Here is a 26,072-nt window from a genome sequence, read left to right as displayed (position 1 = left end):
GCAGGGTTGGAGGGGACTGGAGGTGTTTACAGAGATAGGGAGGGTTGTTGGGGCTGGAGGAGGTTACAGACATATGGAGGGTTGTAGGGACTAGAGGAGGTTACAGAGATAGGGAGGGTTGTCGGGGCTGGAGGAGGTTACAGAGGTAGGGAGGTAAGTCAGGGCTGAAGGAGTTTACAGAGATAGGGAGAGTTGTAGGAGGCTGGAGGATGTTGCAGAGAAATGGAGGGCTGTGGGACTGGAGGAGATTGCAGAGTTAGAGAGGATTGTTGGGGTCTGGAGCTGGTTACAGAGATACGGAGTGTTGTAGGAGCTGGAGGATGTTACAGAGATAGGGAGACTCATAGAGGCTGGAGGATGTTACAGAGATAGGGAGCGTTGTTGGGGCTGTAAGAGGTTACGGAGATCGGGAGGCTTGAAGGGGTTGGAGGAGGTAACAAAGATACGGAGTGTTGTAGGGGACTGGAAGAGGTTACAGAAATAGGGAGGATTATAGGGGCTGGAGGAGGTTACAGAGATTGTGAGGGTTGTATGGCCTGGAGGAGTTTACAGAGATAGGGAGCGTTGTATTGGCTGAAGGAGTTTACAGAGAAAGGGAGGGTTGTAGGGGCCGGAGGAATTTACAGAGTTAGGGAGGGTTGTAGGGGCTGGAGGAAGTGACAGAGATAGGAAGGAGTGTAGGGCTGGAGGAGGTTACCGAGAGAGGGGTGGTTGTAGGGGCTGGAGGAGGTTACACCGATAGGGAGTGTTGTAGAGGCTGGAGGAGGTTACAGAGATAGGGAGGGTTGTAGGGGCCTGGAGAATGTTACAGAGATAGGGAGGGTTGTACGGGCTGGAGGATGTTACAGAGATAGTGAGGGTTGTACGGGCTGGAGGATGTTACAGAGGCAGGGAGGGTTGTTGGGGCTGGAGGAGGTTACAGAGATAGGGAGGGTTGTAGGGGCTGGAGGAGGTTACAGTGATAGGAATGTTTGTAGAGGCTGGAGGAGTTTACAAAGAGAGGGAGGGTTGTAGGGGCTGGAGTAGGTTACAAAGATAGGGACTGCTGTAGGGGACTGGAGGAGGTTACAGAAATAGGGAGGTTTGTAGTGGCTGGAGCAGGTTACAGAGATTGGGAGGGTTTTAGGGGCTGGAGGAATTTACAGAGATAGGGAGTGTTGTAGGGGCTGAAGGAGTTTACAGAGATAGGGAGGGTTGTAGGGGCCGGAGGAGTTTACATAGTTAGGGAGGGTTGTATGGGCTGGAGGAAGTGACAGAGATAGGGAGGGGGGTAGGGCTGGAGGAGGTTACAGAGATAGGGTTGGTTGTAGGGGCTGGAGGAGGTTACAGAGAAAGGGAGGATTGTAGGTGCTGGAGGATCTTACAGAGATAGGGAAAGTTGTAAAGGCTGGAGGAGGTTACACAGATAGGGAGGGTTGTAGGGGCCTGGAGGAGGTTACAGAGATAGGGAGGGTTGTACGGGCTGGAGGATGTTACAGAGATAGGGAGGGATGTTGGGGCTGGAGGAGGTTACAGTGATAGGAAGGGTTGTAGGGGCTGGAGGAGGTTGCAGAGATAGGGAGGGTTTTAGGGGCTGGAAGTGGTTGCAGATATAGGGAGGGTTTTAGGGCCTGGAGGATGTTACAGAGATAGGGAGGGTTGTAGAGGCTGGAGGAGGTTACAGAGACAGGAAGGTAGTTGGGGCTGGAGGAGGTTACAGAGAAAGGGAGGATTGTAGGGGCTGGAGGAGTTTACAGAGATAGGGAAAGTTGTAGAGGCTGGAGGAGGGAGGTTGCAGAGAAAGGGAGGATTGTAGGGGCTGGAGGAGGTTACAGATATAGGGAAAGTTGAAGAGGCTGGAGGAGATTACAGAGACAGGGAAGGTGGTAGAGGCCTGGAGGAGTTTACAGTGATAGGGAGGTTTGTATGGGCTGGAGTAGGTTACAGAGGTAGGGAGGTTTGTAGCGGCTGGAGGAGATTACAGTGATCGGAAGATTTGTAAAGGCTGGAGGATTTTACAAAGAGAGGGAGGGTTGTAGGGGCTGGAGTAGGTTACAGAGATAGAGAAGCTTGAAGGGGCTGGAGGAGGTTACAAAGATAGGGACTGCTGTAGGGGACTGGAGGAGGTTACAGAAATAGGGAGGTTTGTAGGTGCTGGAGCAGGTTACAGAGATTGGGAGGGTTTTAAGGGCTGGAGGAGTTTACAGAGATAGGGAGTGTTGTAGGGGCTGAAGGAGTTTACAGAGATAGGAAGGGTTGTAGGGGCTGGAGGAGTTTACAGAGTTAGGGAGGGTTGTAGGGGCTGGAGGAAGTGACAGAGATAGGGAGTGTTGTAGGGGCTGGAGGATGTTACAGAGATAGGGAGGGCTGTAGGGGCTGGAGGAGTTTACAGTGATAGGAAGGGTTGTAGAGGCTGGAGGAGGTTACAAAGATAGGGAACGTTGTTGTGGATGGAGGAGGTTACAGAGATAGGGAGGGTTGTAGGGGCTGGAGGAGCTTAGAGAGATCGGGAGGGTTGTAGTGGGCTGGAGGAGGTTACAGAGATAGGGTGGGTTGTTGGGGCTGGAGGAGGTTACAGAGATTGGGAGGTTTGTAGGGGCTGGAGGACGTTACAGAGATAGGGAGTGTTGTTGGGGCTGGAGGAGGTTGCAGAGATAGGGAGGGTTTTAGGAGCTGGAGGAGGTTGCAGATATAGGGAGGGTTTTAGGGCCTGGAGGAGGTTACAGAGATAGGGAGGGTTGTAGATGCTGGAGGAGGTTACAGAGATAGCGAGGGTTGTAGGGGCTCGAGGAGGTTGCAGAGACAGGAAGGTTTGTTGGGGCTGGAGGAGGTTACAGATAAAGGGGAGATTGTAGGGGCTGGAGGAGGTTACAGAGATAGGGAATGTTGTAGAGGCTGGAGGATGTTACAGAGATAGGGATGGTTTTAGGGGCTGGAGGAGGTTACAGAGAAAGGGAGATTTGTAGAGGCTGGAGGAGGTTACAGAGATAGGGAAATTTGTAGAGGCTGGAGGAGATTACAGAGATAGGGAAGGTGGGAGAGGCCTGGAGGAGGTTACAGAGATAGGGAGGGTTGTATGGGCTGGAGGAGGCTACAGAGGTAGGGAGGGTTGTAGGGGCTGGAGGAGGTTACAGAGATAGGGAGGGTTGTAGGGGCTGGAGGATGTTACAGAGATAGGGAGGGCTGTAGGTGCTGGAGGAGATTACAGTGATAGGAAGGGTTGTAGCGGCTGGAGGAGGTTACAAAGATAGGGATGTTTGCAGAGGCTGTAGGAGGTTACAGAGATAGGCAGGGTTGTAGGGGCTGGAGGAGCTTACAGAGATAGGGAGAGTTGTAGGGCGGATACAGGTGATGTTACACAGTTGGAATTATCTCTCTCTCCATCGCTTCAGGTGGACATCTCAAATGGAGCTTGAGTATCTTCAACTGGCCAACCTCAGCGACATTCCTCAGGAGGTCATGGTGACTGCAGGCCATCCCGGCGTTCAAAGAGCGATGCACGCCTTCACCACGGCGATCTACATCGTCACGTTCATCTTGGGTGTGACGGGCAACGGACTTGTCATCTGGGCAGCCGGCTACAAGATGAAACGAACAGCCACCACGGTCTGGTACGTGGGCCTCGCCGTCGCCGACTTCACCTTCGCCCTCCTGCTGCCGCTTTCCATCGCCTACATCCTTCTGGGCTTCCACTGGCCGTTCGGCCGGGCGCTCTGCAAGCTGAGCAGCGGGGCGGTCGTGCTGACTGAGTATGCCAGCATGCTGACGCTGGCCGCCATCAGCGTGGACCGCTGCGTCTCAATGGCGCTGCCCATCTGGGCCCAGAACCATCGCGGGCCGCGCCTGTCCTCCCTGCTCAGCCTGGGGGTGTGGCTTGCGGCCACCGTCCTGAGCGCACCGATCTTCGCCTACTGGGACACGGCGGACTTGGGCAACCGCACTTCGTGCAACACCAACTTCCTGCTGGAGAGCGAGTGGGAGGCGCTGGCCGACATGGAATACGGAAGCGTGGATTACGCGGACGCAGTGGAGGCCGTGAAGAAGGTGGTGGCCGCCAGGCACCGTTCGATTGCCCTCACCTGCTTCTGCGGCGGGTTCCTCCTCCCGCTCCTGGTCATTTGCGCCAGCTACACCGTCATCGGGCTGCGGCTGAGGCGCAACCGGCTGGTGGCCCGCGGCAAGCCCTTCAAGGTCATTGCCGCCGTCCTTGCGGCCTTCCTCCTGTGCTGGACGCCCAGCCACGTCTTCATGTTGCTGGAGCTATCCCGCCCGGACGAGGAGGAGGAGCCGCCGTTGGCGCTGAGGGTGGGCATCCTGCTCAGCAGCAGCCTCGCCTGCATCAACAGCTGCCTCAACCCCATCCTCTACATCTGCATGGGGCAGGACTTCAGGGACAAGCTCAAGAGGTCGCTCCGCAAGGCCCTGGAGAACGCCCTGAAGGAAGACTCGGCCCAGTTCTCCCACTCGGGCAGGAGCAGGACCAAGCCCCTGGTGCTGGGAGATGAGGCCAGCGTTTCCGTTTAACTCCCCTTTCAGCATTCCGTAGGGACCGCTCCCTCCGAGACACCCTAGTCCACTCCTCTATCACCCCCAGCACCCCTTCCCCTTCGACCGGCACCTTCCCGTGCAAGCACAGGAGATGCAACACCTGCCCTTATACCTCCCCCCCTTCCCATTGTCCAGAGCCCCAAACACCCCTTCCAGGTGAAACAGCGATTTACTTGCACTTCTCGCAACCTAGTATACTGTATTCGCTGCTCACGATGTGGTCTCCCCTACAGTGGGAAGACCAAACGCAGATTGGGTGACCGCTTTGCGGAACACCTCCGTTCAGTCCGTAAGGGGGACCCCGAGCTTCCGGTCGCCTGCCATTTTAATTCACCGCCCCATTCCCACTCGGATCTCACCGTCCTTGGCCTCTTGTATTGTTCCACGGAAGCTCAACGTAAACTCGAGGAACAGCACCTCATCTTCCGATGAGGCACTTTACAGCCTTCCGGACTAAATATCGAGTTCAACAATTTCAGATCATAACCTCGGCCCCCATTACATTTTTACTTATATTTTGTATCCACACCTTTGTTTTGGCCCTTTCCCTCCCCACCTTTCTTTTTTTTCTCTCTCCCACATGGCAGCTGTCTCCCATTCTGCCAGCGCATTTCACACCTAATCTAGAGCCATCTTTTGTCTCCACTAGTCCTATCACCATCTCGTCTCATCTTGAATACCTCTTAATGTCTCTTCACTCCTCTTTTGTTCTCTCTCAGCCTGGGCTCTTTATCTATTTCATTTCCTGTGCTTCTTTAGTCTTCATAAAGGGTTTTCACCCGAAACGTTGACTCCAATTTCTCTCCACGGATGTTGCCTGGCCTGCTGAGTTTTTCCAGCATTTTCTGTTGTTAGTTCGGATTTCCAGCATCCGCAGTATTTTGCTATTGTTTCTGTTTAACTCTTTGGGTGCCCGTTTTCTTGGGTGGGACTTGTGGTGGGGGAACTGTGATTAGAGTCAACACACACTCGCACACACAGAAACATAGAAACATAGAAACATAGAAGATAGGAGCAGGAGTCGGCCATTCGGCCCCTCGAGCCCACTCCGCCATTTAATGAGATCATGGCTGATCATCCAAATTCAGTACCCTGTCCCTGCCTTCTCCCCATATCCCTTGATCCCTTTAGCCTTAAGAAATATATCCAACTCCTTCTTGAATATATTTAATGAAATGGCCTCTATGGCCTTCTGTGGTAGAGAATTCCATAGGTTCACCACTCTCTTGGTGAAGAAATTCCTCCTCATCTCTGTCCTAAATGGCTTACCCCTTATCCTTAGACTGTGACCCCTGGTTCTGGACTCCCCCGCCATCGGGAACATCCTTCCTGCATCTAGTCTGTCTAGTCCTGTCAGAATTTTATAAGTTTCAATGAGATCCCCTCTCAGTCTTCTAAACTCCAGCGAATATATGCCCAATTGACCCAATCTCTCCTCATACGTCATTCCTGCCATCCCAGGTATCAGTCTGGTGAATCTTCGCTGCACTCCCTCCATGGCAAGAACATCCTTCCTCAGACAAGGCGACCAAAATGGCAGGATTAGAGCAAAGGCCGATCGCTCAGACTGCACCCTTGGCCCCACACGGACAAGATTCAGGGCAAAGATCGCCTGCATTGATATAGCGCCTTTAACGTAGTTATACATCCCAAGGGGCTTCACAGGAGCGATTATCAAACACAATTTGACACCGAGCCACATCAGGAGATAGTAGTACGGAGGACTTGCATTTCTACAGAACTCAGCACGTCCCAAACACTTTACAGCCAATGAAGTATTTTTTGAAGAGTGGTCACTGTTGTAATGTAGCAAATGCGGCAGCCAATTTGCGCACAGCAAACTCCCACAAACAACAATGTCAGAATGGCCAGATCATCTGTTTTTTTAGTGATGTTGGTTGAGGGATAAATATCGGCCCCAGGACAATGGGGAGAACTCCCCCCTGCTCTTCTTCCAAATCCTGCCCATGAAAAGTGCGGCGCTCCCTCAGTACTGCCCCTCCCAAAGTGTAATGCTCCCTCAGTACTGTCCCTGCGACAGTGCGGCGCTCCCTCAGTACTGTCCCTGCGACAGTGCGGCGCTCCCTCAGTACTGTCCCTGCGACAGTGCGGCGCTCCCTCAGTACTTCCCCTCCCATAGAGTAACGCTCCCTCAGTACTGTCTCTCTGACAGTGCAACGCTCCCTCAGTACTGTCTCACTGACAGTGCAACGCTCCCACAGTCTGGCTCCTCCGACAGTGCGGCGCTCCCTCAGTACTGTCTCTCTGACAGTGCAACGCTCCCTCAGTACTGTCTCACTGACAGTGCAACGCTCCCACAGTCCCGCCCCTCCGACAGTGCGGCGCTCCCTCAGTACTGCTTCTCCGACAATGCAGCACTCCCTCAGTACTGCCCGTCCAACAGTGCGGCGCTCCCTCAGTACTGCCCCTCCGACAGTGCAGTGCTCCCTCAGTACTGCCCCCTCAACAGTGCAGCACTCCATGAGTACTGCCCATCCGACAGTGCAGCGCTCCCTCAGTATTGCCCCTCCGACAATGCATCGCTCCCTCAGTACTGCCCCTCCGACAGTGCGGCGCTCCCTCAGTACTGACACTCCGACAGTGCGGCACTCCCTCAGTACTGCCCCTCCGACAATGCAGCGCTCCCTCAGTACTGCCCCTCCAACAGTGCAGCGCACCCTCAGTACTGCCCCTCCAACAGTGCGGCACTCCCTCAGTATTGCCCCTCCGACAGTGCAGCGCTCCCTCAGTACTGCCCCTCCGGCAGTGCGGCGCTCCCTCAGTACTGCCCCTCCGACAGTGCGGCGGTCCCTCAGTACTGACACTCCGACAGTGCGGCACTCCCTCAGTACTGCCCCTCTGCCAATGCAGCGCTCCCTCAGTACTGCCCCTCCAACAGTGCAGCGCTCCCTCAGTACTGCCCCTCCAACAGTGCAGCGCGCCCTCTGTACTGCCCCTCTGACAGTTTGGCGCTCCCTCAATACTGCCCCTCCGACAGTGCGGGGCTCCCTCAGTACTGCCGCTCTGAGAGTGCGGCACTCCCTCAGTACTGTCCCCTCCGACAGTGAGGCGCTCCCTCAGTACCATCCCTCCAACAGTGCGGTGCTCCCTCAGCACTGCCCCTCTGACAGTGCGTCGCTCCCTCAGTACTGCCCCTCCAACAGTGCGGTGCGCCCTCAGTACTGCCCCTCCGACAATGCAGTGCTCCCTTGAAGGGATAATTGCTAGTCCTAGCCCTGTTCGGGCAACCCCAGATCAGGCGTATTCCCCAGACGTTTAACTGCAGCTAAAGTTAGAGATAGCCAAACTCTATAAGATGCTTAAATGGGTCTAAAGTTTCAGGCTACCTCTCCATAAAGGAAAGGAATGACTGAAGATGTTACCGTCCTCCGGATAGCACTTTTAAGAAGCTGAAATAGACTGTAACCTTCCGGATATTATGAGGGTCCGGAATACCCCCCAGAATTCTGCAACTCCTTACAAAAGAATGTACAGAAATTGTGTTCGCGAGTCTATACAGAAATACTCTTTGAGACAATTCTAAAAATATATAGTTTTATTTAAGAGACGACATTCAGTTAACATCTGTTGAATCAGTCGCAACATTAACAATTCAAAATACAATTAGCTTACATTTCTTATTTCTCAGAGATCCTTATTTTCAAATCTTTACTTCGTTACATTTCTACATTTCTTACTTATTTCTAAATCCAGTACATCCACCAAAATCAAATACCTTGATTATCCGAGACTCAAAGTTAAAAACTCACAGAGCGTGCCTGTGAAGTTGAGAAACGCTTGCCCGTTCAGCGACTTCTGACTTTCTGTTTGAAAAGCTCTTATTTTTATACCTTTTTTGAATGGTTTGTACTTTGAAGTTTCCTGCTGATGTAAGCTAATTGTCTTATTCATTCTCTCTGTTGGATCCTTTCTATTCTTACTGTCATTTCAGCAGCTGCAGGCATAATTATGTCTCGATCTTTAGGTGTTCAATAGGTATCATAAAAGCAATATGACAGCAATGGTCTCTGTTTTACAATTTTAAAAAATTCTTTCATTCAATTCTTAATATTGGTTTAATTGGTTTTTAGCAGATGTTGTGACTCCATAGGGCTCCAAGTTCAATACAAAAACAATGTAATTGCTCGGTGCATCTATAGAAGTCATATCTTCAAAATGTGCTGCAGGTATCATATTTACTATATGTAAATCAAAACCACTTTAACTAGGATGGTTTACTTGTTTTCTCACTATCTCAATTGGTTGCATATTTAATCGTGTCTCCTGTCTTCCAGGTTTAACATAAAAATTATTTGACCAACAGGTGTTTATTTCACTTGATGTCATCTTTTCAAAGGCACATGATTTTTTAATATTCTGTTTCTGTTTCCCTGAGTGTTAGATCTTTAACACTTTAAACTGGGTATTTCATTGCGTTCCCTCCAAACTCCACACGTTTTGGAAGCGCCAAACTGCTATTTCAATAGGGCCTTTGTTTTAGTATATATAACCAATTCCCATTTCAAAAGCTTGTGGTGTTTATAACGTTGTTAACACTTCATCTTATCTCAGAAGCATGTTTTCTGTTTGCAGCCTGTGCCTCCGAGGCTTTAGATTTTTAAACTCAGTATATCATGTATTAATAAATATCAGGATTCTGTTCATATTATGGTGTATCTTTCTGAAATATGGCTTATTCATTCACACCCTCAGTACTGCCCCTCCGACAGTTCGTCGCTCCCTCAGTACTGCCCCTCTGACAGTGCGGCGCTCCCTCAGCACAACCCCTCCGACAGTGTGGCACTCCCTCAGTACTGCCCCTCCGACAGTACGGCACTCCATCAGTACTGCCCCTCCGACAGTGCTGCGCTCCATCAGTATTGCCCCTCCGGCAATGCGGCGCTCCCTCAGTGCTGCCCCTCCGACAGTGCGGCGCTCCGTCAGTACTGACCCTCCGACAGTGCGGAGCTCCGTCAGTACTGCCCCTCCGACAGTGCGGCGTTCCCTCAGTACTGCCCCTCTGAAAGTGCGGCACTCCATCAGTACTGCCCCTCCGACAGTGTTGCGCTCCCTCAGTACTGCCCCTCCGACAGTGCGGTGCTCCCTCAGTACGGCCCCTCCGACAGTGCGGCGCTCCCTCAGTACTGCCCCTCCGACAGTGCTGCACTCCCTCAGTACTGCCCCTCTGACATTTCGGCGATCACTCAGTCCTCACCTCCGACAGTGTGGCACTCCCTCCGTAATGCCCATCTGACAGTGCGACGCTCTCTCAGCACTGCACCTCCGAGAGAGCAGCACTCCCTCAGTACTGCCCCTCCGACAGTGCAGCGCTCCGTCAGTACTGCCCGTCTGACAGTGTTACAATCCCTCAGTTCTGCCTCTCCAACAGTGCAGCGCTCCCTCAGTACTGACCCTCTGACAGTGCGGCGCTCCCCCAGAATCGCCCCTCCGACAGTGCGGCGCTCCCTCAGTACTGCTCCTCTGACAGTGCGGCGCTCCCTCAGTACTGTCCCTCCGACAGATCAGCACTCCCTCAGTACTGCCCCTCCGACAGTGCGGCACTCCCTCAGTACTGCCCCTCTGACAGTGCGGCACTCCCTCAGTACTGACCCTCCGACAGTGCAGCGCTCCCTCAGTACTGCCCCTCCGACAGTGCGGCACTCCCTCAGTACTGCCCCTCTGACAGTGCTGCGCTCCCTCAGTACTGCACCTCCGACAGTGCAGCGCTCCCTCAGTACTGACCCTCCGACAGATCAGCACTCCCTCAGTACTGCCCCTCCGACAGTGCGGCACTCCCTCAGTACTGCCCCTCTGACAGTGCGGCACTCCCTCAGTACTGACCCTCCGACAGTGCGGCACTCCCTCAGTACTGCCCCTCCGACAGTGCGGCGCTCCCTCAGTACTGCCCCTCTGACAGTGCCGCGCTCCCTCAGTACTGCACCTCCGACAGTGCGGCGCTCCCTCAGTACTGCCCCTCCGACAGTGCGGCGCTCCCTCAGTACTGCCCCTCTGACAGTGCCGCGCTCCCTCAGTACTGCACGTCTGACAGTGCGGCGCTCCCTCAGTACTGCCCCTCCGACAGTGCGGCGCTCCCTCAGTACTGCCCCTCTGACAGTGCGGCGCTCCCTCAGTACTGCCCCTCCGACAGTGCGGCGCTCCCTCAGTACTGCCCCTCCGACAGTGCGGCGCTCCCTCAGTACTGCCCCTCCGACAGTGCGGCACTCCCTCAGTACTGCCCCTCCGACAGTGCGGCGCTCCCTCTGTACTGCCCCTCCAACAGTGCGGCACTCCCTCGGTACTGCCCCTCCGACAGTGCGGCGCTCCCTCAGTACTGCCCCTCCGACAGTGCGGCACTCCCTCAGTACTGCCCCTCCGACAGTGCGGCGCTCCCTCTGTACTGCCCCTCCAACAGTGCGGCACTCCCTCAGTACTGCCCCTCCGACAGTGCGGCACTCCCTCAGTACTGCCCCTCCGACAGTGCGGCGCTCCCTCAGTACTGCCCCTCCGACAGTGCCGCGCTCCCTCAGTACTGCCCCTCCGACAGTGCGGCGCTCCCTCAGTACTGCCCCTCTGACAGTGCGGCGCTCCCTCAGTACTGCCCCTCCGACAGTGCGGCGCTCCCTCAGTACTGCCCCTCCGACAGTGCGGCGCTCCCTCAGTACTGCCCCTCCATCAAGAAGGCTCACCACCCACTTCCCAAGTGGTAACTAGGGATGGGCAATAAATGCCGGCCTTGCCAGCAACGTCCATATCCCATGAATGAAACCAGACTCGAGGGGCTGAATGGCCTCCTGCTTTTCCTCCATTCGAATCAGCTGAATCTTACTGTTAAATTTATAAAGCAGCTTCTCACATCCTGAGAGCGAGTTACAACCCTCTACAATCAATGGATTGCTTTTGATGTGTGGTCACTATTGTAAACGCGACAGCCAAATTGCGCACAGCAAGCTCCCACAAACAGCATAGAAACAGAGAAGGTAGGAGCAGGAGTAGGCTATTCAGCCCCTCGAGTTATCAGCCTGGTGAATATTCGCTGCACTCCCTCCATGGCAAGAAAATCCTTCCTCAGATAATGCGACCAAAACTGCACACAATACTCAAGGTGTGGGATAGCAAAATACTGCAGATGTTGGAAATCCGAAATAACAACAGAAAATGCTGGAAAAACTCAGCAGGTCAGGCAACATCCGTGGAGAGAGGCCCTGTACAACTGCAGCAAGACATCCTTGTTCCTGTACTCAAACCCTCTCGCTACGAAGGCCAACATACCATTTGCCTTCTTAACCGCCTGCTGAACCTGCATGCTTACCTTCAGCGACTGGTGCACAAGGACACCCAGGTCTCGTTGCACTTCCCCTTCTCCCAATCTATTGCCATTCAGATAATAATCTGCCTTCCTGTTTTTGACACCAAAGTGGTTAACCTCGCATTTATCCACGTTATATTGCATCTGCCATGCTTCTGCCCAATCACCCAACCTGTCCAAATCATACTGGAGTTTCTCGGCATCCTCCTCACAGCACACATGCCCACCCAGCTTTGTGTCATCTGCAAATGTGAGAATGACCCAGATCATCTGTGTTTTTTTGTCAAAGATTTTGGTTGAGGGATAAATATCGGCCCCAGGACACCGGGGAGGACTCTGCCCCCTTTGCTCATCTTCCAAATAGTGACCGCGGGCTCCTTTGCCGGCACGGTGGGCGAATGGCCTCCTTCTGTGCTGTCCGATACAGTGACAGACATCGCGGGTGGTTAGCGAGCTGTTGAAAATAATCGTGAAGTGAGATCACAGGAAGCTCATGCCTCGTAATTCTAATTCTGGACTCAAAAAGCTGATGTGAGGAAGTCTCAGGAAACGGCCGTAGTGAAAGGCCTGCACTTCACTGCACCGAGTCCCCTCACAGCCTCAGTAGCTCTCCCAGGAACTCAGTGAGACCCACGCAGGAAGAAGAGGCCACCTCGACCGTTCAACCCCCCCGAGAAGCACCTTCAAAGCCGGTAGGACGGAAATTTCAATCGACAGGGCTTAGGAACACAGGAACAGGAGGAGGCCCATTCAGGCCCACTCGAGCCTGTTACCATAGGAACAGGAGGAGGCCCATTCAGGCCCACTCGAGCCTGTTACACAGGAACAGGAGGAGGCCCATTCAGACCCTCAAGCCTGTGACACAGGAACAGGAGAAGACCCATTCAGCCCCTCGAGTCTGTTACACAGGAACAGGAGGAGGCTCATTCAGACCCTCGAGCCTGTTACACAGGAACAGGAGAAGACCCATTCAGCCCCTCGAGCCTGTTACACAGGAACAAGAGGAGGCTCATTCAGCCCCTCCTCGAGCCTGTTAACATGAACAGGAGGAGGCCCATTCAGCCCCTCGAGCCTGTTACACAGGAACAGGAGGAGGCCCATTCAGCCTCTCGAGCCTGTTACACAGGAACAGGAGGAGGCCCGTTCAGTACCACTCGAGCCTGTTACACAGGAACAGGAGGAGGCCCATTCAGCCCCTCGAGCCGGTTACACATGAACAGGAGGAGGACCATTCAGCCTCAGCGAGCCTTTTACACAGGAACAGGAGGAGGCCCATTCAGCCCCTCGAGCCTGTTACACAGGAACAGGAGGAGGCGCATTCAGCCCCCTCAAGCCTGTTACACAAGAACAGGAGGTGTCCCATTCAGACCCTCGAGCCTGTTACACAGGAATAGGAGGAGGCCCATTCAGCACCTCGTGCCTGTTACACAGGAAAAGGAGGAGGCCCATTCAGCCCCTCGAGCCTGTTACACAGGAACAGGAGTAGGACCATTCAGCCTCAGCGAGCCTTTTACACAGGAACAGGAGGAGGCGCTTTCAGCACCTCGTGCCTGTTACACAGGAAAAGGAGGAGGACCATTCAGCCTCAGCGAGCCTTTTACACAGGAACAGGAGGAGGACCATTCAGCCCCTCTTCGATATAGTGACCGTGGGATACTTTGCACCCACTTGAGAGAGCAGATGGGGCCTTGGTTTAACGTCGGATCGGAAAGACGGCACCTACGACAGTGTGGTGATCCCTCGGTAATGCACATCCGACATTGCGGTGCTCCCTCAGTACTGCCCCTCCGACAGTGCGGCGCTCCCGCAGTACTGCCCCTCCGACAGTGCGGCGCTCCCTCAGCACTGCCCCTCCGACAGTGCAGCGTTCCCTCAGGACTGCCCCTCCAACAGTGCGGCGCTCCCTCTGTACTGCCCCTCCGACAGTGCGGCGCTCCCTCAGTACCGCCCCTCCGATGGTGTGGCACTGCCTCAGTACTTCCCCTCCGACACTGCGGCGCTCCCTCAGTTCTGCCCCTCCGACATTGCGGCGCTCCCTCAGTACAGCCACTCCGACAGTGCGGCGCTCCCTCAGTACTGCCCCTCCGACAGTGCGGCGCGCACTCAGTACTGACCCTCCGACAGTGCGGCGCTCCCTCAGTACTGCCCCTCCGACAGTGCGGCGCTCCCTCAGTACTGCCCCTCCGACAGTGCGGCGCTCCCTCAGTACTGCCCTCAGACAGTGCGGCGCTCCCTCAGTACTGCCCCTCCGACAGTGCGGCGCGCCCTCAGTACTGCCCCTCCGACAGTGCGGTGCTCACTCGGTACTGCCTCTCCGACAGTGCGGCGCTCCCTCAGTACTGCCCCTCCAACAGTGCGGCGCGCCCACAGTACTGCCCCTCCGACAGTGCAGCGCTCCCTCAGTACTGCCCCTCCGACAGTGCGGCGCTCCCTCAGTACCGCTCCTCCGACAGTGCCGCACTGCCTCAGTACTTCCCCTCCGACACTGCAGCGCTCCCTCAGTAATGCCCCACCGACATTGCGGTGCTCCCTCAGTACAATCCCTCCGACAGTGCGGCGCTCCCTCAATACTGCCCATCCAACAGTGCGGCGCGCCCTCAATATTGCCCCTCCGACAGTGCGGCGCTCCCTCAGTACTGCACCTCCGACAGTGCGGCGCCCCTCAGTACTGCCTCTCCAACAGTGCGGCGCTCCCTCAGTACTGCCCCTCCGACAGTGCGGCTCTGCCTCTTTACTGACCCTCCGACAGTGCGGAGCTCCCTCAGTACTGACCCTCCAAAAGTTCGGCTCTCCCTCAGAACTGCCGCTCCGACAGTGCGGCGGTCCCTCAGTACTGCACCTACGACAGTGCGGCATTCCCTCAGTACTGACCCTCCGACAGTGTGGCACTCCCTCAGTACTGCTCCTCTGACACTGCGGCGCTCCCTCAGTACTGCCCCTCCGACAGTGCGGCGCTCCCTCAGTACTGCCCCTCCGACAGTGCGGCGCTCCCTCAGTACTGCCCTTCCGACAGTGCGGCGCTCCCTCTGTACTGCCCCTCCGACAGTGCGGCGCTCCCTCAGTACTTCCCCTCCGACAGTGCAGCACTCCCTCAGTACTGCCCCTCTGACAGTGCTGCGCTCCCTCAGTGCTGCCCCTCCGACAGTGCGACGCTCCCTCAGTACCGCCCCTCCGACAGTGCGACGCTCCCTCAGTACTGCCCCTTCGACAGTGCGTTGCTCCCTCAGTACTGCCCCTCCGACAGTGCTGCGCTCCCTCAGTACTGCCCCTCCGACAGTGCGGCGCTCCCTCAGTACTGCCCCTCCGACAGTGCGGTGCTCCCCCTGTACTGCCCCTCTGTCAAGAATGCTCACCACCACCTTCCGAAGGGGTAACTATGGGTGGGCAATAAATGCTGGCCTTGCCAGCGACGTCCGTATTCCATGAATGAAACCGGACTCGAGGGGCTGAACGGCCTCCTGTTGTTCATCCGATCTAATCAGCTGAACCTTACTGTTAAATTTATAAAACATCTTCTCACATCCTGAGAGCGAGTTACAACGCTCTGCAATCAATGGATTGCTTTTGATGTGTGGTCACTATTGTAAATGCGACAACCAAATTGCGCACAGCAAGCTCCCACAAACAGCATAGAAACATAGAAGATAGGAGCAGGAGTAGGCTATTCAGCCCCTCGAGTTATCAGCCTGGTGAATCTTCGCTGCACTCCTTCTGTGGTGTATGTGCCTTTAAGAGCAATTGTGGTGTATGTGCCTTTAAGAGCCCCAGGTGTGCGCAATGCCGGTAATTGCCACTTGGGCTATATAAGCCTGTGTATTGTGTATATCCTTTAGAAACCCCCCCCAGACTTGCTTAGTAAATACCTATGAACCAACGCCTGTCTTCAGTGTCTTTATCTACACACGGACACTACACCTTCCATGGCAAGAACATCCTTCCTCAGATAATGCGACCAAAACTGCACACAATACTCAAGATGTGGTCTCACCAAGGCCCTGTACAACTGCAGCAAGACATCCTTGTTCTTGTACTCGAACCCTCTCACTATGAAGGCCAACATACCATTTGCCTTCTTAACCATCTGCTGCACGTGCATGCTCACCTTCAGCGACTGGTGCACAAGGACACCCAGGTCTCGTTGCACTTCCCCTTCTCCCAATCTATTGCCATTCAGATAATAATCTGCCTTCCTGTTATTGACACCAAAGTGGATAACCTCGCATTTATCCACGTTATATTGCATCTGCCATGCTTCTGCCCAATCACCCAACCTGTCCAAATCATACTGGAGTTTCTCGGCATCCTCCTCACAGCACACACGTCGTCTGCAAATGTGCGAATGACCCCGATAATCTGTGTTTTTTTTTCAGTGATGTTGGTTGAGGGATAAATATCGGCCCCAGGACACCGGGGAGAACTCCGCCCCCTTTGCTCATCTTCCAAATAGTGACCGCGGGCTCCTTTGCCGGCACGGTGGGCGAATGGCCTCCTTCTGTGCTGTCCGATACAGTGACAGGCATCGTGGGTGGTTTGCGAGCTGTTGAAAATAATCGTGAAGTGAGATCACAGGAAGCTCATGCCTCGTAGTTCTAATTCTGGACTCAAAAAGCTTATGTGAGGAAGCCTCAGGAGACGGCCACAGTGAAAGGCCTGCACTTCACTGCACCGTGACCCCTCACAGCCTCAGTAGCTCTCCCAGGATCTCAGTGAGACCCATGCAGGAAGAAGAGGCCACCTCGACCGTTCAACCCCGCCGAGAAGCACCTTCAAAGCCGGTAGGACGGAAATTTCAAGCGACAGGGCTTTGGAACACAGGAACAGGAGGAGGCCCATTCAGCCCCTCGAGCCTGTTACACAGGACCAGGAGGAGGCCCATTCAGCCCCTCGAGCCTGTTACACAGGAACAGGAGGAGGCCCATTGAGCCCCTCGAGCCTGTTACACAGGAACAGGAGGAGGCCCATTCAGCCCCTCGAGCCTGTTACACAGGAACAGGAGGAGGCCCATTCAGCCCCTCGAGCCTGTTACACAGGAACAGGAGGAGGCCCATTCAGCCCCTCGAGCCTGTTACACAGGAACAGGAGGAGGCCCATTCAGCCCCTCGAGCCTGTTACACAGGAACAGGAGGAGGCCCATTCAGCCCCTCGAGCCTGTTACACAGGAACAGGAGGAGGCCCATTCAGCCCCTCGAGTCTGTTACACAGGAACAGGAGGAGGCCCATTCAGCCCCTCGAGTCTGTTACACTGGAACAGGAGGAGGCCCATTCAGCCCCTCGAGCCTGTTACACAGGAACAGGAGGAGGCCCATTCAGCCCCTCGAGCCTGTTACACAGGAACAGGAGGAGGCCCATTCAGCCCCTCGAGCCTGTTACACAGGAACAGGAGGAGGCCCATTCAGCCCCTCGAGCCTGTTACACAGGAACAGGAGGTGGCCCATTCAGCCGATCGAGCCTGTTACACAGGAACAGGAGGAGGCCCATTCAGCCCCTCGAGCCTGTTACACAGGAACAGGAGGAGGCCCATTCAGCCCCTCGAGTCTGTTACACAGGAACAGGAGGTGGCCCATTCAGCCGATCGAGCCTGTTACACAGGAACAGGAGGAGGCCCATTCAGCCCCTCGAGCCTGTTACACAGGAACAGGAGGAGGCCCATTCAGCCTCTCTTCGAAATAGTGACCGTGGGATTCTTTACATCCACTTCAGAGAGCAGATGGGGCATCGGTGTAACGTCTCAATGGAAAGACGGCACCTCCGACAGAGGAGGCTGAGGGGAGATTTAATTGAGGTGTATAAAATGATGAGGGGCTTAGATAGAGTGGATAGGAAGGACCGATTTCCCCTAGCAGAGAGGTCAATAACCAGGGGGCAGAGATTTAAAGTAATTGGTGGAAGGATTAGAGGGGAGTTGAGGAGAACTTTTTTCACCCAGAGGGTGGTGGGGGTCTGGAACTCACTGCCTGAAAGGGCGCGAGAGGCAGAAACCCTCATCACATTTACAAAGTTCTTGGATATGCCCTTGAAGTGCCGTAACCTACAGGGCCATGGACTGAGAGCTGGAAAGTGGGATTAGAGTGGATCGCTCATTGGGCTGGCACAGACAAGATGGGCCGAATGGTCAACTTCTGTGGTGTAAATTTGTATGATTCTATGATTCTATGAAGGATGGAGTCAGTGTGGGTTGGAGAGATAGTTGCCATCATGCCAGATATCTCAGATAAAGATTCAGTGTTGCTGAAACTGCAGCCACCGATCAGATCTAAAGGGTATCCACCCTGTTGCTGTTTACACGGTGCCGAGTCAAGATCTGACAACATCCACTTCCCCAGTAATGTCATGGGGTATAGCTTCAGAAAGGAAACGGTGTGGTCAGCACAGGAGATGCAGGAAGTGTCTGAGCACTGAAATCCCCGGCTGTCAGCCAGCAGGTCGGACGGACAGGGCCTCTCCACCGCTGTGCCTCTTGTACATTCACCTGGAGCCCATCAGACCACAGGTAATTCTACAGATGACCATCTACTTTAAGGATTAGCAAGGGGTTCGATAGGGTTCAGTAGACTGATTCCTGGGAGGAGAGGGATTGTCCTATGGGGAGAGATTGAGTATAATGGGCCTCTACACCCTGGAGTTTAGAAGAATGAGAGGTCATCTCATAGAGTCATCGAGTTATACAGCACAGAGAGAGGCCCTTCGGCCCATCGTGTCCGCGCCGGCCATCAAGCCCTGTCTATTCTAATCCCATTTTCCAGCACTTGGTCCGTAGCCTTGTATGCTATGGCGTTTCAAGTGCTCATCTAAATGCTTCTTGAATGTTGTGAGGGTTCCTGCCTCTACCACCCTTTCAGGCAGTGAGTTCCAGATTCCAACCACCCTCTGGGTGAAAAGGATTTTCCTCAAATCCCCTCTAAACCTCCCGCCCCTTACCTTGAAACTATGCCCCCTGGTTATTGACCCCTCTACTAAGGGGAAAAGTTCCTTTCTATCTACCCTATCTATGCCCCTCATAATTTTGTACACCTCAATCAGGTCCCCCCTCAGCCTTCTCTGCTCTAAGGAAAACAACCCCAGCCTGTCCTGTCTCCCTTCATAGCTGAAGCGCTCCAGCCCAGGTAACATCCTGGTGAATCTCCTCCACACCCTCTCCAATGCAATCACATCCTTCCTATAGTGTGGCGACCAGAACTGCACACAGTATTCCAGCTGTGGCCTAACTAGCGTTTTGTACAGCTCATTGAATCATGTAAGATTCTGAGGGGGATTGACAGGGTAGATGCTGAGAGGATGTTTCCCCCTGGGCTGGAGAGTCTAGAACCAGGGGTCACAGTCTGAGGTTAAGGGGTCGGCCATTGAGGACTGAGATGAGGAGGAATTTCTTCACTCAGAGGGCGGTGAATCTTTGGAATTCTCTGCCCCAGAGGGCTGTGGAGGCTCAGTCGTTGAGTATATTCAAGGCTGAGATCGATAGATTTTGGACTCATGGGGAATCTAGGGATCTGGGGATCGGGCAGGAAAGTGGAGTTGAGGTCGATGATCAGCCGTGATCTGATTGAATGGTGGAGCAGGCTCGAGGGGCCGAATGGCCGACTCCTGTTGCTATTTTTTATGTTCTTATGTTCTGTTCTTATGGTAGATGTAGAGAAGATGTTTCCACTTGTGTGCGGAGACCAGAACTAGGGGCTATCGATATAAGATAGTCACTAATAAATCCAATAGGGAATTCAGGAGAAACTTCTTTACCCAGAGAGTGGTGAGAATGGGGAACTCGCTACCACATGGAGTGGTTGAGGTGAAGAGCAGAGATGCCTTTAAGGGGAAGCTGGATAAACACAAGAGGGAGAAAGGAATAGAAGGATATGGTGCTGGGGTGAGATGAAGAGCGGTGGGAGGAGGCTGGTGTTGATGGGGTGAGATGAAGAGGGGTGGGAGGAGGCTGGTGTGGATGCGGTGCGATGAAGAGGGGTGGGAGGAGGCTGGTGTTGATGGGGTGAGATGAAGAGGGGTGGGAGGAGGCTGGTGTTGAGGGGGTGAGATGAAGAGGGGTGGGAGGAGGCTGGTGTTGATGGGGTGTGATGAAGAGGGGTGGGAGGAGGCTGGTGTTGAGGGGGTGAGATGAAGAGGGGAGGGAGGAGGCTGGTGTTGATGGGGTGAGATGAAGAGGGGTGGGAGGAGGCTGGTGTTGATGGGGTGAGATGAAGAGGGGTGGGAGGAGGCTGGTGTTGATGGGGTGAGATGAAGAGGGGTGGGAGGAGGCTGGTGTTGATGGGGTGGGAGGAGACTGGTGTTGAGGGGGTGAGATGAAGAGGGGTGGGAGGAGGCTGGTGTTGATGGGGTGAGATGAAGAGGGGTGGGAGGAGGCTGGTGTTGATGGGGTGAGATGAAGAGGGGTGGGAGGAGGCTGGTGTTGAGGGGGTGAGATGAAGAGGGGTGGGAGGAGGCTGGTGTTGATGGGGGGAGATGAAGAGGGGTGGGAGGAAGCTGGTGTTGATGGGGTGAGATGAAGAGGGGTGGGAGGAGGCTGGTGTTGAGGGGGTGAGATGAAGAGGGGTGGGAGGAGGCTGGTGTTGATGGGGTGAGATGAAGAGTGGTGGGAGGAGGCTGGTGTTGAGGGGGTGAGATGAAGAGGGGTGGGAGGAGGCTGGTGTTGCTGGGGGGAGATGAAGAGGGGTGGGAGGAAGCTGGTGTTGATGGGGTGAGATGAAGAGGGGTGGGAGGAGGCTGGTGTTGAGGGGGTGAAATGAAGAGGGGTGGGAGGAGGCTGGTGTTGATGGGGTGAGATGAAGAGGGGTGGGAGGAGGCTGGTGTGGATGGGGTGAGATGAAGAGGGGTGGGAGGAGGCTGGTGTTGAGGGGGTGAGATGAAGAGGGGTGGGAGGAGGCTGGTGTTGAGGGGGTGAGATGAAGAGGGGTGGGAGGAGGCTGGTGTTGATGTGCTGAGATGAAGAGGGGTGGGAGGAGGCTGGTGTTGATGGGGTGAGATGAAGAGGGGTGGGGAGGAGGCTGGTGTTGAGGGGGTGAGATGAAGAGGGGTGGGAGGAGGCTGGTGTTGATGGGGTGAGATGAAGAGGGGTGGGAGGAGGCTGGTGTTGCTGGGGTGAGATGAAGAGGGGTGGGAGGAGGCTGGTGTTGAGGGGGTGAGATGAAGAGGGGTGGGAGGAGGCTGTTGTTGATGGTGTGAGATGAAGAGGGGCGGGAGGAGGCTGGTGTTGAGGGGGTGAGATGAAGAGGGGTGGGAGGAGGCTGGTGTTGATGTGCTGAGATGAAGAGGGGTGGGAGGAGGCTGGTGTTGATGGGGTGAGATGAAGAGGGGTGGGGAGGAGGCTGGTGTTGAGGGGGTGAGATGAAGAGGGGTGGGAGGAGGCTGGTGTTGATGGGGTGAGATGAAGAGGGGTGGGAGGAGGCTGGTGTTGAGGGGGTGAGATGAAGAGGGGTGGGAGGAGGCTGGTGTTGATGGGGTGAGATGAAGAGGGGTGGGAGGAGGCTGGTGTTGAGGGGGTGAGATGAAGAGGGGCGGGAGGAGGCTGGTGTTGATGGGGTGAGATGAAGAGGGGTGGGAGGAGGCTGGTGTTGAGGGGGTGAGATGAAGAGGGGTGGGAGGAGGCTGGTGTTGAGGGGGTGAGATGAAGAGGGGTGGGAGGAGGCTGGTGTTGATGGGGTGAGATGAGGAGGGGTGGGAGGAGGCTGGTGTTGATGTGGTGAGATGAAGAGGGGTGGGAGGAGGCTGGTGTTGACGGGGTGAGATGAAGAGGGGTGGGAGGAGGCTGGTGTTGATAGGGTGAGATGGAGAGGAGTGGGAGGAGGCTGGTGTTGATGGGGTGAGATGAAGAGGGGTGGGAGGAGGCTGGTGTTGAGGGCGTGAGATGAAGAGGGGTGGGAGGAGGCTGGTGTTGATGGGGTGAGATGAAGAGGGGTGGGAGGAGGCTGGGGTGGATGGGGTGAGATGAAGAGGGGTGGGAGGAGGCTGGTGTGGATGGGGTGAGATGAAGAGGGGTGGGAGGAGGCTGGTGTTGATGGGGTGAGATAAAGAGGGGTGGGAGGAGGCTGGTGTTGATGGGGTGAGATGAAGAGGGGTGGGAGGAGGCTGGTGTTGATGGGGTGAGATGAAGAGGGGTGGGAGGAGGCTGGTGTTGAGGGGGTGAGATGAAGAGGGGTGGGAGGAGGCTGGTGTTGATGGGGTGAGATGAAGAGGGGTGGGAGGAGGCTGGTGTTGATGGGGTGAGATGAAGAGGGGTGGGAGGCGGCTGGTGTTGATGGGGTGAGATGAAGAGGGGTGGGAGGAGGCTGGTGTTGATGGGGTGAGATGAAGAGGGGTGGGAGGAGGCTGGTGTTGATGGGGTGAGATGAAGAGGGGTGATAGGAGGCTGGTGTTGTTGGGTGAGATGAAGAGGGGCGGGAGGAGGCTGGTGTTGATGGGGTGAGATGAAGAGGGGTGGGAGGAGGCTGGTGTTGATGGGGTGAGATGAAGAGGGGTGCGAGGAGGCTGGTGTTGATGGGGTGAGATGAAGAGGGGTGGGAGGAGGCTGGTGTTGAGGGGGTGAGATGAAGAGGGGTGGGAGGAGGCTGGTGTTGAGGGGTTGAGATGAAGAGGGGTGGGAGGAGGCTGGTATTGATGGGGTGAGATGAAGAGGGGTGGGAGGAGGCTGGTGTTGAGGGGGTGAGATGAAGAGGGGTGGGAGGAGGCTGGTGTTGAGGGGGTGAGATGAAGAGGGGTGGGAGGAGGCTGGTGTGGATGGGGTGTGATGAAGAGGGGTGGGAGGAGGCTGGTGTTGACGGGGTGAGATGAAGAGGGGTGGGAGGAGGCTGGTGTTGATGGGGTGAGAGGAAGAGGGGTGGGAGGAGGCTGGTGTTGATGGGGTGAGGTGAAGAGGGGTGGGAGGAGGCTGGTGTTGACGGGGTGAGATGAAGAGGGGTGGGAGGAGGCTGGTGTTGATGGGGTGAGATGAAGAGGGGTGGGAGGAGGCTGGTGTTGACGGGGTGAGATGAAGAGGGGTGGGAGGAGGCTGGTGTTGACGGGGTGAGATGAAGAGGGGTGGGAGGAGGCTGGTGTTGATGGGGTGAGAGGAAGAGGGGTGGGAGGGGGCTGGTGTTGATGGGGTGAGATGAAGAGGGGTGGGAGGAGGCTGGTGTGGAGCAGATGGGCCGAATGGCCTGTTTATGTGCTGTGAATTCGATGTAAATCTTTACAATTACCGGGGCGAGATAACCCAGGGGTATTTCATATTCGACAAACAGAGCAAGTCTTGAAATTAATAGGAATCCTCCCAGATCTCTGCGCTCCTCCAATTCCGGCCTCTTGCGCATCGCCCCGATTTCCATCGCTCAACCATTGGCGGCCGTGCCTTCAGCTGCCTGGGCCCCAATCTCTGTAAATCCCTCCCTAAACCTCTCCGCCTCTCTCTCCTCCTCCTTTAAGACCCGCCAATGGTGGAGCAATGGGAATCGGGGGATGCGCAAGAGGCCAGAATTGGAGGGCAGCAGAGATCTGGGAGGGTGGTAGGGGCTGCAGGAGGTTACAGAGATAGGGGGGGTTGTAGGGGCTAGAGGAGGTTACAGAGATAGGGAGGGTTGTAGGGGGCGAGGATGTTACAGAGATAGGGAGGGTTGTAGGGGGCGAGGAGGTTACAGAGATAGGGAAGGTTGGAGGGGGCTGCAGGAGGTTACAGAGATAGGGAGGTTTGTAGGGGCTGGAGGATGTTACAGAGATAGTGAGGGTTGTAGGGGCTGGAGGATGTTACAGAGATAGCGAGGGTTGTAGGGGCTGGAGGAGGTTACAGCGATAGGGAAGGTTTTAGGGGGCTGGAGGAGGTTACAGAGATAGGGAGGGTTGTAGGGGGCTGGAGGAGGTTACAGAGATAGGGAGGTTTGTAGGGGCTGGAGGATGTTACAGAGATAGGGAGGGTTGTAGGGGCTGGAGGAGGTTACAGCGATAGGGAAGGTTTTAGGGGGCTGGAGGAGGTTACAGAGATAGGGAGGGTTGTAGGGGGCTGGAGGAGGTTACAGAGATAGGGAGGTTTGTAGGGGCTGGAGGATGTTACAGAGATAGGGAGGGTTGTAAGTGGCTGGAGGATGTTACAGAGATAGGGAGGGTTGTAGGGGCTGGAGGAGGTTACAGCGATAGGGAAGGTTTTAGGGCACTGGAGGAGGTTACAGAGATAGGGAGGGTTGTCGGGGGCTGGAGGAGGTTACAGAGATAGGGAGGTTTGTAGGGGCTGGAGGATGTTACAGAGATAGGGAGGGTTGTAAGTGGCTGGAGGAGGTTACAGAGATAGGGAGGTTTGTAGGTGCTGGAGGAGGTTACAGAGATAGGGAGGGTTGTAGGGGGCGAGGAGGTTACAGAGATAGAGAAGTTGTCGAGGGCTGGAGGAGGTTACAGAGATAGGGAGGGTTGTAGGGGACTGGAGGTGGTTACAGGGATACGGAGGGTAGTAGGGGTTGGAGGAGGTTACAGAGATGGGGAGGGTTGTAGGGGCTGGAGGAGGTTACAGAGATAGGGAGAGTTATAGGGGGCTGGAGGAGGTTACAGTGATAGGGAGGGTTGTAGGGGCTGGAGGAGGTTACAGAGATAGGGAGAGTTGTAGGGGCTGGAAGTGGTTACAGAGATAGGGAGGTTTGTCGGGGCTGGAGGAGGTTACAGAGATAGGGAGTGTTGTAGGGGCTGGAGGATGTTACAGAGATAGGGAGTGTTGTAGGGGGCTGGAGGAGGTTACTGATATAGTGAGGGTTGAAGTGGCTGGAGGAGGTTACAGAGATAGGGAGGGATGTAGGGCCTGGAGGAGGTTACAGAAATAGAGAGGGTTGTAGGGGCTGGAGGTGGTTACAGAGATAGGGAGGGTTGTAGGGCCTGGAGGAGGTGACAGAGATAGAGAGGGTTGTAGGGGCTGGAGGAGGTTACAGAGATAGAGAGGGTTGTAGGAGGCTGGAGGAGGATACAGAGATAGGGAGGGTTGTAGGGGCTGGAAGTGGTTACTGAGATAGGGAGCTTTGTATGGGGCTGGAGGAGGTTGCAGAGATAGGGAGGGTTGTGAGGCTGGAGGAGATTAAAGAGATAGGGAGGGATGTAGGGGCTGGAAGAGGTTACAGAGATAGGGCGTGTTGTAAGGGCTGGCGGAGATTACAGAGATAGGGAGGGTAGTAGTGGCTGGAGGAGGTTACAGTGATAGGGAGGATTGTAGGAGCTGGAAAATGTTACAGAGATAGGGAGGGTTGTAGTGGCTGGAGGAGGTTAAAGAGATAGGGAGGGTTGTAGGGGTCTGGAGCTCTTTACAGAGATAGGGAGGTTTGTCGGGGCTGGAGGATCTAACAGAGGTAGGGAGTGTTGTCGGGGCTGGAGGATGTTACAGAGATAGGGAGGGTTGTAGGAGCTGGAAGATGTTACAGAGATAGGGAGGGTTGTAGGGGGCGAGGCGGTTGCAGAGATAGGGAAGCTTGGAGGGGGCTGGAGGAGGTTACAGAGATAGGGAGAGTTGTAGGGGGCTGGAGGATGTTACACCAATAAGGAGGGCTGTAGGGGGCTGGAGGATGTGACAGAGATACTGAGGGTTGTAGGGGCTGGAGGAGGTTACAGCGATAGGGAAGGTTTTTGGGGGCTGGAGGAGGTTACAGAGATAGGGAGGGTTGTCGGGGGCTGGAGGAGGTTACAGAGATAGGGAGGGTTGTAGGGGCTGGAGGTGGTTACAGGGATAGGGTGGGTTGTAGAGGCTGGAGGAAGTTACAGAGATGGGGAGGGTTGTAGGGGCTGGACGAGGTTACAGAGATAGGGAGAGTTGTAGGGGGCTGGTGGATGTTACACAGATAGAGAGGGCTGTAGTGGGCTGGAGTAGGTTACAGAGATAGTGAAGGTTGTAGGGGCTGAAGAATGTTACAGAGATAGGGAGGGTTGTAGGGGCTGGAGAAGGTTACAGAGATAGGGAGGGTTGTAGAGGGCGAGGAGGTTACGGAGATAGGGAAGCTTGTCGAGGGCTGTAGTAGGTTACAGAGATAGGGAGGTTTTTGGGGGCTGGAGGAGGTTACAGAGATAGGGAGTGTTGTAGGGGCTGGAGGATGTTACAGAGATAGGGAGAGTTATAGGGGGCTGGAGGAGGTTACAGTGATAGGGAGGGTTGTAGGGGCTGGAGGAGGTTACAGAGATAGGGAGGGTTGTAGGAGCTGGAAGATGTTACAGAGATAGGGAGGGTTGTAGGGGGCGGGGAGTTTACAGAGATAGGGAAGGTTGGAGGGGGCTGGAGGAGGTTACAGAGATAGAGAGAGTT

At 55.1% G+C, this 26,072-nt stretch overlaps 1 protein-coding gene across 1 annotated transcript; it reads left to right on the top strand.

Annotated features, from left to right (window-relative positions):
- The first annotated feature begins 3,384 nt into the window (after nt 1-3,384).
- On the top strand, nt 3,385-4,503 carry LOC147110106 (chemerin-like receptor 1). The gene has a single exon (XM_086004245.1). The coding sequence runs from the start codon at nt 3,385-3,387 to the stop codon at nt 4,501-4,503; it is 1,119 nt and encodes a 372-aa protein (XP_085860371.1).
- Nucleotides 4,504-26,072: the final 21,569 nt, after the last annotated feature.

The sequence above is a fragment of the Somniosus microcephalus genome, chromosome 12 (assembly GCF_052327205.1).
Source record: "Somniosus microcephalus isolate GS21.2 chromosome 12, FLI_Smic_1.0, whole genome shotgun sequence".
Classification (NCBI taxonomy): Eukaryota; Metazoa; Chordata; class Chondrichthyes; order Squaliformes; family Somniosidae; genus Somniosus; species Somniosus microcephalus.
This window is presented reverse-complemented; position numbering and strand designations above follow the sequence as displayed.